This window comes from Guyanagaster necrorhizus (genome assembly GCF_019112545.1).
Source record: "Guyanagaster necrorhizus MCA 3950 unplaced genomic scaffold BT62scaffold_15, whole genome shotgun sequence".
In the NCBI taxonomy this organism is placed as follows: Eukaryota; Fungi; Basidiomycota; class Agaricomycetes; order Agaricales; family Physalacriaceae; genus Guyanagaster; species Guyanagaster necrorhizus.
In genome coordinates, this window is record NW_025064894.1 from 1,186,746 (window position 1) to 1,199,969 (window position 13,224).

Genomic DNA, 13,224 nt, shown 5'->3' on the forward strand with positions numbered 1-13,224 from the left:
TTTAGCTTGAAGCTGGGGTTTTTCAGCAAGAGCAAACAGTCTTAAATACTGTACAGAGAGTGCTAATAATACTACTACTTATTGTGTATTCCTGGATCTCTTATGTCTGTTGTCCTAGAGTGTCATTACCATATATAAAAGGGTCATTGTGCATCATCAGGCAATGTTGTTGCATTGAAAGACAATGATGGACTCAGCTATTTGTGATGACTAAGCTCTGTCCCACAGTCCTAAGCACTTGTTGTTAGCACCCTGACTTAAGCATAGATAGGGGTTAAAAGTAAGGAAAATGCAGAAAAATCATAACAGTTATTGATTGAGAAGTTCCATTGGTGAAGCATAGGTCAGAGGTGGACAAGTGAAATATGCCTTTTCCTTCTATTTCTCTCATAAGCTAACAGTATTTCTAGGTGAGACTTTACAGAAAAAGCCTTTGTTTGCAAGCTAGTATCATTTTATGTCCTCTTGCATTTGCTTCTACCTCACAAATTTGCATGACAATTATAGCTAGTATGCTTATTCCTTTGCCTCCAGTTTGGCATTTAAACTGACCTCATATAAGGTCTTTTCTCTTCATTTGACCATCTGATGGAAACAACAAGAACATATACTCCAGCACTATTTCTTTCATGAAGTGTGAAGTCATTTCCATCTCCTATTTCAACTTCGTTCAATTATTCAACTGAAACCAACCATACTAGCTTACCTCTGCCACCCTGTAGTCAGCCATACACATGAATGGACACATTGTTGTTAATCTGAGTCTGATGTACCTCATCAATGATCAAAGCATCCATACAGCTAACATCTCAAAAAGTCTACTGTGCTCCTCAGGATCTGCTTGAGTCTGGTGGATCTCATCAATGACAACATTAAACTATGCCATGGGCAGATTGCCCCCCACATTGAGATGATATCCCTTATGGAAACCAAGGCAAAGCGGTCTCTGAATTTCTCTATGTCCATGGTGATATGCAGCCAGTTGTGATCCTTGAATATCAAAAAGAGAGAACTTTAGGATATAAGAGATCAAGCTGCCCTGCAGAAATGAGGGAAAAAGCGAGAGGTCAGACAAAGACTAGCTTGGCAGTGTATTGGCCCTTTGTCTCGAATTGTATGAGTATTCAGCTGATGTAAAGAACATTGGATAACACCAGGGTATATCAGATGCAGTAGTCAGTGCAAACTGAAAATTCCTCAAGGTGAGCCTTCTCAAGAATTGTAAAGCTTATCAGTAAACATGTGACACTCTTACAATGATGGGAATAAACAGGTATGGTTAATATTCTGACAGGATTTATTTTATGCAAGGGGCACAATTCAGAGTAGGCAGGAAAGCAAAGGTTCACATTCATCAGGATGAGTATACCCTCTCTTCTCCCCCTTGAGTTTGAATGCTGAAAGCAAGCATGGTAGATTAACTACCTACCGGAGATAGAATAAGACAAGAATCAGAAGCTAAAAGAACAGGAGATGCTGGTACCATAGCGAAAGAATGAGCTTTTCGGCAACAGCCGCTCTTGTATCACGTGTCATCATCCGCCAGATCGCGCCGAGTCACGACAAACAGAATCAAATAGTGGCCGTTTTTCTTCGCTCTTCCCTCTAAGTTGCCGAACACGTGGAGAAGGAATCTATTGAAAAAAGTTTCCCCTACTCCTTCAATACAAGAACGAGGTAAGTGTATGTTCTGATGTCAATATTCTGTACCTAAACACCATGAAGATGCTTGCCTTATTTTCCCGTGCAAGATCGTACCATTCCGTTCTTTTGTTATTTCCAAACATTGCCCCGATATCTCTACGTTCATTCCATGCTCTCCCTCCCATTCGGGATCCCGTCTTCAAAACTTCGCGTGAAATGTCAACTGCATCTCAGGAGGAAAAGGAATACACCGTAACCCTTCCAGGGCCCTCGACGCTCACTAGAAATACTCTTCTTCCGTCAGATTTTCGCGATATGTCCCACCGGAAATACGTAACGACATATGAAGGCAAAAATATCTTTTACGCTCCAGACCCACAATTGGGGAATTACGCTAGTTTCCCTAAAAATTGCAAAGGGTTTCTTTATTACTGGACTCATCCAGACCTTCCACCGACATCAGGCCAGATTAGGTTTCGTCTCATTTCCACCGGCAATCCTGCTGAATTCGACAACGGATCAGACCTTCTCTGCCCTGACGGCAAACCTTGGCAATATCCGCTATCCGCCTGTGTATTGACGGGCGAACATGCGGGGATGTTCCTTTCGCTACTACAGAAGGATAGACTCGTTGACGACTCCACCATCAAATCGAAACATTTCGGTATGTTTCAGCGATTGAATCTAAATAAAGCGTCGATATTGCTCCATTCTATTGACGACGCATTTCCCATCTCTCTTCCAAAGCGAACGGTGGACATCCACCTTGGGGAGCGATGTCGCATGAAGATGGTTTTGCAAGAGATGCCCTGGGTCGAGAGACTGGCTGGACCTGGTGAACGAGGTTCGTGAATCTCCTTTCTTATACTTCACGCGTTTAATTTGCGGTAGTGTCAGCGCATGTTCGACTTGGCGTGTCTGATAATGGAAAAAACCGACCACATCTTCAGGTTATACGTCTTTTTACCGACAAGGGCGAGCTTGATTCCCGACTGCCTAGAATCGACTGTAAAAGTGTGTATGGCTTAGCTAAATTCAAAGAATGGTATCTTAATAATGGCAAGACCTCATGATTACGAGGTAAGATTCAAGCAGCTTTTTCCTCGCTTATAGCTGAATTCTTTTGTAGAACCTTCTACTCAGAGCCTCCCCTGGCGTTGAATTATTTGCTACGTTACATCCATCGCTGACGGATGTCACAGTATACATCATTTTCCGTTAGTAAACGCCTCTTTTCTCTTCGTCCCGCCACTACGCAAGCATAGTAACGGTACGAGGATAAATAAGAGTATGGATTAAGCCAACGCTCCCTTTCAGTTCGGCGCGATCGTCACTCACAACGGGTGTGAGTATGCACTTTGTTCGGTCATTCGCCGCCTGTTGCCAAAATGTATATTCTCTTGCCAAAGAGGCAAGATCAACAACATGAATCGCCGATCTATATGATATTACAATGGAGATTCGTTGGCGTGTCCGGCCACTGGAATGAATATACACATTCTACTAACTCTCATTGTCATATTCTACACCTATTTTTGGAGTCTATCAGACCTCATGTGGTAAAAGAAAGTTTCTACCATTCACCAGACTAAACAAGGCCCAGCAGCCAATGCACAGAACGACCCTATGGCGCCACATCAACACCGCAACTGAGACTTCTCCCTTAGAGTGATATTCAGTTTCCCTTGCGATGGAGATACCATCGGTATTATGGACGTCTCCCAACGTCTTTGATTTTCCCAAGCGTTATCGTCTCCGAGCCATGCCCCTTCACGTCCGGTCCACAACCATTGACGGTGGAGCATATCATACTCATCCATATCTCGTGCCGGAAACTCCAGTGCTCTAGCAATGGTAATCATCATCCTCTCTTCGATTCCTCTACAAGAGTCGCGATGTCTCGTCCATACATCAACGTCATAGTCTTCTTCGAAATTAATAATGCCAAGGCATCCAGAGCAGCGCGTGCTCCTTTCCAGGAGACTCGGCTTCCGGAGCCACTCCTCTTTGTCCAGGAAAAGCTTGCCCATGACGATGTGGCCTCCTTGACCATTTATGTATACTGTGGACATTCGACGCGTTCTTTCCCAGCGAGAGGGAATCATGCAGCACAACAAAGCCACACACTCAATACCAATGTTATCAAATGAACTTTAGGCAATACAATACACGGTTACACAACACATTCTCCGTCAAAAATCACAACATCTAGCCCTTCGTCTACGTACTTCCCTAACGTCCGACGGACAACCTCAGAGTAATATGGGTCTCCCCATCCGTACTTCACATGCATCTCCAAGCGCCGTAAGCGCCCTCCATTCCACCGCGACTCTATCATGGGCCCAAACGGTTCGTGAGTGAAGGACTGGCCCCCGCACTTCGACGTCACGTCGGTGATACGCAACTCGACCAGGTTCGGCACCAGGTCCCTGCCGCCATCCTTCCCCACTCGAAGGGAGACGAATGTCTCGCATGCTGCCCAGCTCTCCACCATGATGCTCAACTGTGTCAGGTTCGATGATATCGCCGCGATGGAGCACAGACAGACGGTGAAATTTAACGACAGTGACCGAAGCGGACACTGGGACCGTTCGATCATATTCACGACGCTGCGAATGTCTGAGGAAGAGTAGGGCTGAGCGCCGGAATGGGCTCCAAGCACGAGGTATTTGAGATTGGGGAAAAGCAGGCTATTTGAGATCTCCTGTACTGGTACGGATCGAAAGTGTAAACGGCAGATATTCGGAACGGTGAGCGTTCCACAGCTGGGATGACCGGACAGGAATTTGGAGGATGAGATGGTAAGTGCTTCCAAGCCTTTGGCTTCGTTAAGGATGTTAAAAAGGTGTTCTGGGGTCTGTATTACACCGTCAAGTGAGGAAAGCCTGCTTAATGGCAGGTCGACAGAGGACAATGGTATCGCTGTCAATGATACAGCGCGAAGCTGCGGGGAATGCATCAGAAGATCTCTCGTTCCCAAAGGCACGACTCTGGGATCCAAGGTGACATTTATTGTCCGTAACATAGGAAGAGGCCCCAATCGATCAAAGATGTGATAGGAAAGGCGCGGTATGTGGAATTCTACCACGGACCAACGAGACAAGTGAGAAATTAGGAGATCTAGTATGGAGAATAGGAATGGAGAGATCGGAGAGGACTGATTGTCATAAGATGCCGAGATCGTGAGAGGGGATCGTTGAGAGCGTGAGAGGGAAGTGTGGAGCATGGATACAGACTGCGGACGTAGTTCTGCACCAGCCCGAATATCAATGAATATTCTAGACCACAGCGTTGGGACGGAGAGGTATACCGATCTCCAGGAGTAGCAGACGAGACCGAGGATCCATGGGGTAGAGTTTGGGTCGATAGTATCAACGGGAAGGAGCTGGAAGATGTGTATAAGCACATCGAGAGGGAGACGCCGTATCGGAGCGAAAAGTGAATGATACATCCGCAGGTTATGATTAACCCTATTCTTGTGCTTTTGGAGACCCCTTATTGCGAGATCGAATGCTGCGACATGACTCTCCAATTTGTGAATGTCCTGTCTAATTTTTGACAGGGAGATGTTGTCGAGGTCGAACGGGGATCGTCCAGAGCGAAGGAGTTGGATGATGGTGTCGGCGGGAAAGAAATCTGGATCTCTTTCAGTCGGTCTGGCGTTTTGACAAAGTCGGCCACTGGGATAGGTGGTAAAGGATGGCATGACCACGATCTAAGAGTAATTCAATAAGCGCAGATGCAACTGGAAGAATCGATGATCCACACCGTTCTGAAGACACCTGGAATGACATATACATTGAACGTTAATGGTCGAGATATAAAGGTACGTGATTAAAAATGCCGGAAGCACATTCACCGTTTTCTACGTGCCTGAGATCAGAAAATTCAATTTTCGACGCCACAGTCAGGTCATCTCCTTCTAACGTCCGACGTGGGGCAGGATCGGCAGCTTCAGAGGTCGAGGCGAGTCGGAGCCTTCCGTTCAACGGAGGGGCATCAATAAACATGGATTTCACGGAGTGAGGCCGCTCTCAGCTTCGTGAAGACAATGTTCTCTTTCAAGGTCAAGAACCATAGGAATAAGGACAGAGTTCGGAGAACTGTCTCTAGTATTAAGGGGAAAGGATATTTGTTTGACCTAGGACGGTACCGAGACGACGTCACCACGTGGAATGCAAATCACCCTTGCGACAAATATTTCAGGTGCAGGGAGGTGGCAGTGAGCTCTGTGCCTTAGGAAAGCCAAGAGAAAGAAAGAATCCGGCAAATATATGGTTGGATGAACCGGGTGTTCTGTGTGCTGCGCTGGTTCTTCCTCGGCGTTTTAGAAGGTCAAAAGAACCGAATGCAGGTGAGTTAGCGATATCGTAATTTTACGACCAGTAATATTCCATTAGGGCCAATAGGACCTTGGCGTCTTTCTGAGAAACCGTCGTGGCGGGTGTAAATCTTCAGACGGGGACACTGCTGGTGTAGGAGTATTTATTGATGATGCAGAGAATTGGCAGTCATCTACGCATTTAGAACGAAGTGAATTGTTAGCATGGGAGGCGTAGAGATGGAATCGTTTACATCAGTACTGATACTGATCCCATAGATACCCGAAGGTGGCACATCAATAGATCGCGCTTTGCATTCACGGATGCAGACCCATCGTGGAAAATGAAGAGCCTACGAGAAGCTCGCCTGGGCATGCCAATAACATGAGTGTTGAGAATATGTCGCGGCGAATAGTAGTAGTTAGCGGTGGTAATCGTCCTGGGTAATCGACCGTGGATCTGACCGTCTTAAAAAACAGACTGTAAAATATCTGCCGGCAGCCAACATAGTGAGGGGGGAGGGTGCAATAGGCAAAACATCGACCGCAGTCTTGCCTTCCATCTGCGAACCATATGCTGGAATATCGGCCATTCACATGGAGCTACGGTGCTGATAATACGTTACAGATATGGGTTCTCCGTATCGGATACTCGAAAAGCCTCCTTATAAAGATATGCAAACAGAGCGTTTTGAGTACGCAGCATCGAAATGTATACGGAGTCTGTGTTACTGGTGGCAGAAAAGTGAAGGCCAAGATTTTGCGATGGGCGTTGACTTCAAGTGGGCTTCGGCCCATCGGGCCGATGGCTTTGGCGCTTAGACTCATTATTCCATGGTCGATTCAGGAGAATTAAATGATGTATGTCCGAAATCCTCTTAAGTCCGTAATCCACGACTGACGCTCCCTTCTCCCAGTCCTGACAACCTTCAAACGCTCACAAACGCTCTATGCTACGTATACGCCAGGTCAACACGAGCGGTATCTACCCCAGCGCCTGTTTATTGTAAGTTTCTTTGCTCTCATCCTCTCGCTTTTTGTTAATCTTCAATATCCCAGATGCTGACATGGTACGTTCCCGAGCAAAGTATCATTTCTCTCCCGACTCGCCCTTGGGGATGGACGAAGATTGGAGCGCCTCCTCAGATACGGGTTCGGGAACGCCTGCGGAAATTCTTGAGAAGTACCGCAGGTTCTTTAAGCCTGCGCATAAAGACCAAAGAAAGAAGATGTGCTTCCAGGTGAACAGATTCGTCGATATTCGTGTTCCTACCGGGCTGGTGAAGTCGTGATGGTGATCTATTCTCTTATTGCATTTCGCAACATCTAGTCAAGTTTTTTCCCCTTAATGGCATGCTTTGTTTGGCATAGCCCTGTGAGAACGAGGTAAGGACCTGTTGGGCTGCGGGACCTTTTCATGGCGTTCTAGGCTCTTGTCTCCTAAAATGGGGTCCCCTTAGACCGTTCCTTCTATTTCAATGGATCGATCTATCTGTAATGAATTTTGAACAGATTTACCACAATTTCTTTAGCTCAGATGCATCATTTTAGCTGACTGTTTTCGTTTTTCATCTACTGAAGCAGCTAATGACACCAGGACCGGACCCCGAGTAGGAGTAGGCGGCAATCTACCTGGCATAATGCACCATTGGCAGTGCGTAAGCGTTCTTTCATTCCTTACTGCGATGCATCCAGGTGAGGTATAGTTTCGTGTCCATGTTCACTTGGCTCATCTCTCATAGAGAAAGAGATTGACGAGATTATCAGCCCTGGAGTCGAAGAGGGCCGATTTAATGAATCCTGTGCGTAGGCGCTGCTTGATAGAAATGCGTGACGTGTCTGATAGGGAGAACATGTCAATGCTAAGGCTGAGATGAGTATTCCGGAATTCGAAACACTCAAGGCGGGAATAAAGGAGATATTACTGGCTTGCGTCACATTGGCCATGGTGCTCGCAGCTCCTATTGCTCTTGCCAAAGAATGGCTAGGATAGATGCTGTCATGAGGGTTTCGTCTATTTCTCATTACATCGGTTTATAATATTGCAGGTTTATTGAAGCTTTTATGCTACTTCGTATTCCGGCGACTCACTTAATACTGTAAATTCTTTTGTTAAGCTGGTTACAACTGAGCAAAACAGATTCTGAGCCTAGATGCCAGGCGAATTGAACATAGGCGGATCGAACCCTTGTTCCACAGCGCTCACATACCGCAACCATTTTTGCAGAGTTCTTTGAGTAAGAAACACAGACCCCATACTTGTTTTTAGCCGATGTCTCATGGTATCTCCATGTCAACAACCGATATTGCTGGATCTGTTTCGCAAACAGAAAGTGTACTTTCTCCTCAAAGCTCCGCCTACTGCATCCTCTCCCTGGATCCTGTTCACTGCTTTTTTGTTATCTACGTTTGATCTATGCATTTCTCGACTAAGAAAGTTTAATTCGGCCGACCGCAACTGCTTCTTCGGCGCAACACACACAGAGTTTGTGTTCCTTCTGTTGGACGAAATTTCATGGCATGCATAGGCCCCCTCAAGGTCTGCGTGGCTGGCATAAGTTCGGAAACTATATTTGTGTATCTGTGAACGCGAATTACGGCTTATGGTACCTTCTGTAAGCAGTTCAATCTCGACATCCTTTCCCATCAATTTATTGTTTCTTTAAATATGTAAATCACCACCAAACCTCTGCTCTTGTGGCATCCCAAACTATCTTTGTCCCCATCAGCATAATTTCTTCCGCTACGAGCATTTCCATGGAAGGAACCGGACGTTTTCTTGGCCCTAATGGTTAGTATATTACCGGCCATATAGTCACGATGTCTTCGATCATCGCTTACTGACCTCCAGAACACCGAGGAAAAACCGGCGTTGTGCACGTAATCCGGCTGATCAACTCACGGTTCGTGACTTTGTCGGGTTCTTGGCTTTTCCCAGGCACTGGGCACATTCTACGAATATTCCTGCGCCGTACATCGCAAGGATGATTTGCGTTCCACGTAGTGCTTGACGCGATCTCGGTGCCGTTCCTGGTCGACCATCTCACTCCAGAGCTTAAAAACTTCAGGACATGGCGTCGACTCAGAAGTGCCTTCCTATTTTTCACCTACGTGCCATTAGATGGTTCTTATCCGTCAGACCCCCGATACCTGGTGTTTTCGTGTGGCAGACTCATTTCCGTGGAATCCATGTACATCCCTACATTGAACTGATGGCTCAGACACGCCTCCGGTCTCGACCCTTGAAGCTGCCGAAGTTCTTGTGATATTTCGGATGTGTTTAATTGTGAAGGAGGACACTTCTGATGTTGATTCTCAGGTTCCCAGGCACCTTGAAGAGTCCAAATATTCTGTGGGCGTTTTTTACTACTTTTATTACATGTCGACCACCCGTGTTGAACTTAAATCTCGAGGACAGTGAATGTGCTTCCGGCATTTTTAATCACGTACCTTTATATCTCGACCATTAACGTTCAATGTATATGTCATTCCAGGTGTCTTCAGAACGGTGTGGATCATCGATTCTTCCAGTTGCATCTGCGCTTATTGAATTACTCTTAGATCGTGGTCATGCCATCCTTTACCACCTATCCCAGTGGCCGACTTTGTCAAAACGCCAGACCGACTGAAAGAGATCCAGATTTCTTTCCCGCCGACACCATCATCCAACTCCTTCGCTCTGGACGATCCCCGTTCGACCTCGACAACATCTCCCTGTCAAAAATTAGACAGGACATTCACAAATTGGAGAGTCATGTCGCAGCATTCGATCTCGCAATAAGGGGTCTCCAAAAGCACAAGAATAGGGTTAATCATAACCTGCGGATGTATCATTCACTTTTCGCTCCGATACGGCGTCTCCCTCTCGATGTGCTTATACACATCTTCCAGCTCCTTCCCGTTGATACTATCGACCCAAACTCTACCCCATGGATCCTCGGTCTCGTCTGCTACTCCTGGAGATCGGTATACCTCTCCGTCCCAACGCTGTGGTCTAGAATATTCATTGATATTCGGGCTGGTGCAGAACTACGTCCGCAGTCTGTATCCATGCTCCACACTTCCCTCTCACGCTCTCAACGATCCCCTCTCACGATCTCGGCATCTTATGACAATCAGTCCTCTCCGATCTCTCCATTCCTATTCTCCATACTAGATCTCCTAATTTCTCACTTGTCTCGTTGGTCCGTGGTAGAATTCCACATACCGCGCCTTTCCTATCACATCTTTGATCGATTGGGGCCTCTTCCTATGTTACGGACAATAAATGTCACCTTGGATCCCAGAGTCGTGCCTTTGGGAACGAGAGATCTTCTGATGCATTCCCCGCAGCTTCGCGCTGTATCATTGACAGCGATACCATTGTCCTCTGTCGACCTGCCATTAAGCAGGCTTTCCTCACTTGACGGTGTAATACAGACCCCAGAACACCTTTTTAACATCCTTAACGAAGCCAAAGGCTTGGAAGCACTTACCATCTCATCCTCCAAATTCCTGTCCGGTCATCCCAGCTGTGGAACGCTCACCGTTCCGAATATCTGCCGTTTACACTTTCGATCCGTACCAGTACAGGAGATCTCAAATAGCCTGCTTTTCCCCAATCTCAAATACCTCGTGCTTGGAGCCCATTCCGGCGCTCAGCCCTACTCTTCCTCAGACATTCGCAGCGTCGTGAATATGATCGAACGGTCCCAGTGTCCGCTTCGGTCACTGTCGTTAAATTTCACCGTCTGTCTGTGCTCCATCGCGGCGATATCATCGAACCTGACACAGTTGAGCATCATGGTGGAGAGCTGGGCAGCATGCGAGACATTCGTCTCCCTTCGAGTGGGGAAGGATGGCGGCAGGGACCTGGTGCCGAACCTGGTCGAGTTGCGTATCACCGACGTGACGTCGAAGTGCGGGGGCCAGTCCTTCACTCACGAACCGTTTGGGCCCATGATAGAGTCGCGGTGGAATGGAGGGCGCTTACGGCGCTTGGAGATGCATGTGAAGTACGGATGGGGAGACCCATATTACTCTGAGGTTGTCCGTCGGACGTTAGGGAAGTACGTAGACGAAGGGCTAGATGTTGTGATTTTTGACGGAGAATGTGTTGTGTAACCGTGTATTGTATTGCCTAAAGTTCATTTGATAACATTGGTATTGAGTGTGTGGCTTTGTTGTGCTGCATGATTCCCTCTCGCTGGGAAAGAACGCGTCGAATGTCCACAGTATACATAAATGGTCAAGGAGGCCACATCGTCATGGGCAAGCTTTTCCTGGACAAAGAGGAGTGGCTCCGGAAGCCGAGTCTCCTGGAAAGGAGCACGCGCTGCTCTGGATGCCTTGGCATTATTAATTTCGAAGAAGACTATGACGTTGATGTATGGACGAGACATCGCGACTCTTGTAGAGGAATCGAAGAGAGGATGATGATTACCATTGCTAGAGCACTGGAGTTTCCGGCACGAGATATGGATGTGCACGATTCTGGCGATGCGTTTTGTGGTCCTGATGATGGGTGGGAGCCCGTGAAGCAATCTGTACTGGACGAGAAATGGCACACGTTAAAGGAAATATTATCGGACAAATCTGCCGAGGAGGCGGAGGAGAATGGGTCGAAGACGGTGACGTTTGTGGAAATCGAAGATTGCGAAGATGTCGAGGAAGACGTCGATGATACTGATGGTAGTTGCATCAGATATGAGAATGAAGCCTACTCCGAGGGAAAAGGTTCAGATTTACGTCATGATTTCAGTGTACCGACTGCTGGCCCGGCTTAATTTGGTGGGTGGCAGAAACCTGTTGTAGAACGTGTAAACTGATGAACTTCTAAAGCAGGGGTAGAATAGGACAGCAGTATATTGTTTGCAGTGGCCGGACTCGAAGATAAATCTCTCTTGTAATCTCATACAGATCGAGTAGTAATGTCCTTGACATCGCGTCATTTTGCAAAGGAATAGAAATTTAGACGGCAGACGAAACATGAGCGTGCCCAGTGTATCCTCGAGCCATGTGAGACTGTTGAAGGGGCAGAACCGGAGGTTTACTCAATCCCCACGCCGTACTCGAAGGAAGGTATAATGAGTGTCTCCTCGAAGTGACGGCGGACGTCATAACTCAATTTTTGAATAGGAAATGTGCTCTCCTTTCTTTGATATAACACGACATCCCTGAGATGGCTGCTATGATGGCTGCGGAGTGGTGTGGAACGAAGACGTCGTTCATTAAAAACAGAAGATGATATCTTATGAGCGTTATTTTGCTGCCAGTGTAACGTAGAAATAATTCTAAGGTAGGGGAGGCTCTGAGTCGAAGGTTATATAAAATATTTCAGCCATAGGCGAGAAAAAAGCTGTTTGAATCTTACCTCGTAATTATGAGGTCTCTCCATTCTTAAGATGCTATTCTTTGAATTTGGTTATGCCATACACCTTTTTACAGTCGATCCAAAATCATGCTCGCCCTTGTCTGTAAAAATACGGATAACCCAAAGATGTGGTGGAACCGTATCGCTAGGTCCAAGAGAGGGAATCGGGAATGGCTAGTGGTAGTCTCGGTTGCGGTTACGAACAAATGAGAATCTACGGCAATGCAACACGTGATTTCGGAGGAACCAGACCGTGCCAACGCTCCAAGTGGTCAGTTTTTTCCATCCTCAGACCCACGAAGTCGAACGTGCGCTGACATTACCGCAAATTAAACGCGTGAAGCATAAGAAAGGAGATCCACGAACCTCGTCACCAGGTCCAGCCAGTCTCTCGACCCAGGGCATCTCTTCCACAATCATCTTCATGCGACATTTCTCCCTGAAGTGAATGTTCACCGTTCGCTTTGGAAAAGAGACGAGAAATGCATCGTCTATAGAATTGAGCAATACCGAGGCTTTATTTAGTCCCAATCGCTGCAACACATGGAAACGTTTGAATTTGACGATGGAGTCGTCAACGAGTTTATCCTTCCGAGCAGCGAAACGAAGATGCTGCCATCCTTGCTCGTCGATACACAGGCGGACAGCGGGTATGGCCAAGGTTTTCCGTCGAAGCTGAGAAGGTCTGATCCCTTGTCGAATTAGGTGAGATTGCCGGTGGAAATGAGACGAAACCTAATCTGGATTGATGTCGGCGGAAGGTCTGGATAAGTCCAGTAATAAAGAAACCCTGTGCAATTTTCAGCGAAACGAGCCCAAGACCGCATTTGTGGATCCCAAGCCTAAGAGATATTTTCGCCATGATATCTCGTTAGCTGTTCTGGTGAGACATATCGCGAAAATCTGA

At 46.8% G+C, this 13,224-nt stretch overlaps 8 protein-coding genes across 8 annotated transcripts; 4 read left to right on the forward strand and 4 right to left on the reverse strand.

Annotated features, from left to right (window-relative positions):
• The first annotated feature begins 1,584 nt into the window (after nucleotides 1-1,584).
• BT62DRAFT_195331 (uncharacterized protein) lies at nucleotides 1,585-2,933 on the forward strand. Its single transcript, XM_043180010.1, has 5 exons — nucleotides 1,585-1,677; nucleotides 1,726-2,488; nucleotides 2,536-2,658; nucleotides 2,709-2,724; nucleotides 2,774-2,933. The coding sequence occupies exons 2-5, from the start codon at nucleotides 1,726-1,728 to the stop codon at nucleotides 2,832-2,834; spliced, it is 963 nt and encodes a 320-aa protein (XP_043038947.1). The 5' UTR covers nucleotides 1,585-1,677; the 3' UTR covers nucleotides 2,835-2,933.
• A 175-nt stretch (nucleotides 2,934-3,108) lies between these two features.
• BT62DRAFT_195324 (uncharacterized protein) lies at nucleotides 3,109-4,042 on the reverse strand. The gene has a single exon (XM_043180009.1). It carries the CDS (start codon nucleotides 3,747-3,749, stop codon nucleotides 3,282-3,284), a length of 468 nt encoding a protein of 155 aa, XP_043038948.1. The 5' UTR covers nucleotides 3,750-4,042; the 3' UTR covers nucleotides 3,109-3,281.
• On the reverse strand, nucleotides 3,801-5,506 carry BT62DRAFT_933274 (uncharacterized protein). Its single transcript, XM_043186521.1, has 2 exons — nucleotides 5,413-5,506; nucleotides 3,801-5,359 (listed from the first exon to the last, which is right to left on the reverse strand). Exon 2 carries the CDS (start codon nucleotides 5,348-5,350, stop codon nucleotides 3,818-3,820), a length of 1,533 nt encoding a protein of 510 aa, XP_043038949.1. The 5' UTR covers nucleotides 5,351-5,359; nucleotides 5,413-5,506; the 3' UTR covers nucleotides 3,801-3,817.
• Nucleotides 5,507-6,764: 1,258 nt separating this feature from the next.
• Nucleotides 6,765-7,446, forward strand: BT62DRAFT_195286 (uncharacterized protein). Its single transcript, XM_043180008.1, has 3 exons — nucleotides 6,765-6,826; nucleotides 6,883-6,971; nucleotides 7,025-7,446. The coding sequence occupies exons 1-3, from the start codon at nucleotides 6,822-6,824 to the stop codon at nucleotides 7,255-7,257; spliced, it is 327 nt and encodes a 108-aa protein (XP_043038950.1). The 5' UTR covers nucleotides 6,765-6,821; the 3' UTR covers nucleotides 7,258-7,446.
• On the reverse strand, nucleotides 7,300-8,067 carry BT62DRAFT_933276 (uncharacterized protein). The gene is made up of 3 exons (XM_043186522.1): nucleotides 7,708-8,067; nucleotides 7,550-7,660; nucleotides 7,300-7,351 (listed from the first exon to the last, which is right to left on the reverse strand). Exons 1-3 carry the CDS (start codon nucleotides 7,910-7,912, stop codon nucleotides 7,311-7,313), a joined length of 357 nt encoding a protein of 118 aa, XP_043038951.1. The 5' UTR covers nucleotides 7,913-8,067; the 3' UTR covers nucleotides 7,300-7,310.
• A 1,305-nt stretch (nucleotides 8,068-9,372) lies between these two features.
• Nucleotides 9,373-11,085, forward strand: BT62DRAFT_1077098 (uncharacterized protein). Its single transcript, XM_043179271.1, has 2 exons — nucleotides 9,373-9,473; nucleotides 9,527-11,085. Exon 2 carries the CDS (start codon nucleotides 9,536-9,538, stop codon nucleotides 11,066-11,068), a length of 1,533 nt encoding a protein of 510 aa, XP_043038952.1. The 5' UTR covers nucleotides 9,373-9,473; nucleotides 9,527-9,535; the 3' UTR covers nucleotides 11,069-11,085.
• On the forward strand, nucleotides 10,844-11,861 carry BT62DRAFT_195457 (uncharacterized protein). The gene has a single exon (XM_043180011.1). The coding sequence runs from the start codon at nucleotides 11,137-11,139 to the stop codon at nucleotides 11,728-11,730; it is 594 nt and encodes a 197-aa protein (XP_043038953.1). The 5' UTR covers nucleotides 10,844-11,136; the 3' UTR covers nucleotides 11,731-11,861.
• A 132-nt stretch (nucleotides 11,862-11,993) lies between these two features.
• On the reverse strand, nucleotides 11,994-13,179 carry BT62DRAFT_1007205 (uncharacterized protein; the record flags this gene model as incomplete). Its single annotated transcript, XM_043177325.1, has 5 exons — nucleotides 11,994-12,212; nucleotides 12,390-12,491; nucleotides 12,565-12,630; nucleotides 12,684-13,009; nucleotides 13,053-13,179. The coding sequence occupies 5 exons, from the start codon at nucleotides 13,177-13,179 to the stop codon at nucleotides 11,994-11,996; spliced, it is 840 nt and encodes a 279-aa protein (XP_043038954.1).
• Nucleotides 13,180-13,224: the final 45 nt, after the last annotated feature.

What these genes read in the sequence shown, in the direction of transcription:
- BT62DRAFT_195331 (XM_043180010.1), top strand. Translation starts at nt 1,726, where the DNA reads ATGCTTGCCTTATTTTCCCGTGCAAGATCGTACCATTCCGTTCTTTTG. An exon ending in GGCTGGACCTGGTGAACGAG is followed by an intron (nt 2,489 to 2,535) that starts GTTCGTGAATCT and finishes AATTTGCGGTAG; the next exon opens with TGTCAGCGCATGTTCGACTT.
- BT62DRAFT_195324 (XM_043180009.1), bottom strand. Translation starts at nt 3,749, where the DNA reads ATGATTCCCTCTCGCTGGGAAAGAACGCGTCGAATGTCCACAGTATAC.
- BT62DRAFT_195457 (XM_043180011.1), top strand. Translation starts at nt 11,137, where the DNA reads ATGATTCCCTCTCGCTGGGAAAGAACGCGTCGAATGTCCACAGTATAC.
- BT62DRAFT_933276 (XM_043186522.1), bottom strand. Translation starts at nt 7,912, where the DNA reads ATGGCCAATGTGACGCAAGCCAGTAATATCTCCTTTATTCCCGCCTTG. An exon ending in AATCTCGTCAATCTCTTTCT is followed by an intron (nt 7,661 to 7,707) that starts CTATGAGAGATG and finishes ACTATACCTCAC; the next exon opens with CTGGATGCATCGCAGTAAGG. An exon ending in TCCGGTCCTGGTGTCATTAG is followed by an intron (nt 7,352 to 7,549) that starts CTGCTTCAGTAG and finishes ACAGGTCCTTAC; the next exon opens with CTCGTTCTCACAGGGCTATG.
- BT62DRAFT_195286 (XM_043180008.1), top strand. An exon ending in TACCCCAGCGCCTGTTTATT is followed by an intron (nt 6,972 to 7,024) that starts GTAAGTTTCTTT and finishes TCAATATCCCAG; the next exon opens with ATGCTGACATGGTACGTTCC.
- BT62DRAFT_1077098 (XM_043179271.1), top strand. Translation starts at nt 9,536, where the DNA reads ATGCCATCCTTTACCACCTATCCCAGTGGCCGACTTTGTCAAAACGCC.
- BT62DRAFT_933274 (XM_043186521.1), bottom strand. Translation starts at nt 5,350, where the DNA reads ATGCCATCCTTTACCACCTATCCCAGTGGCCGACTTTGTCAAAACGCC.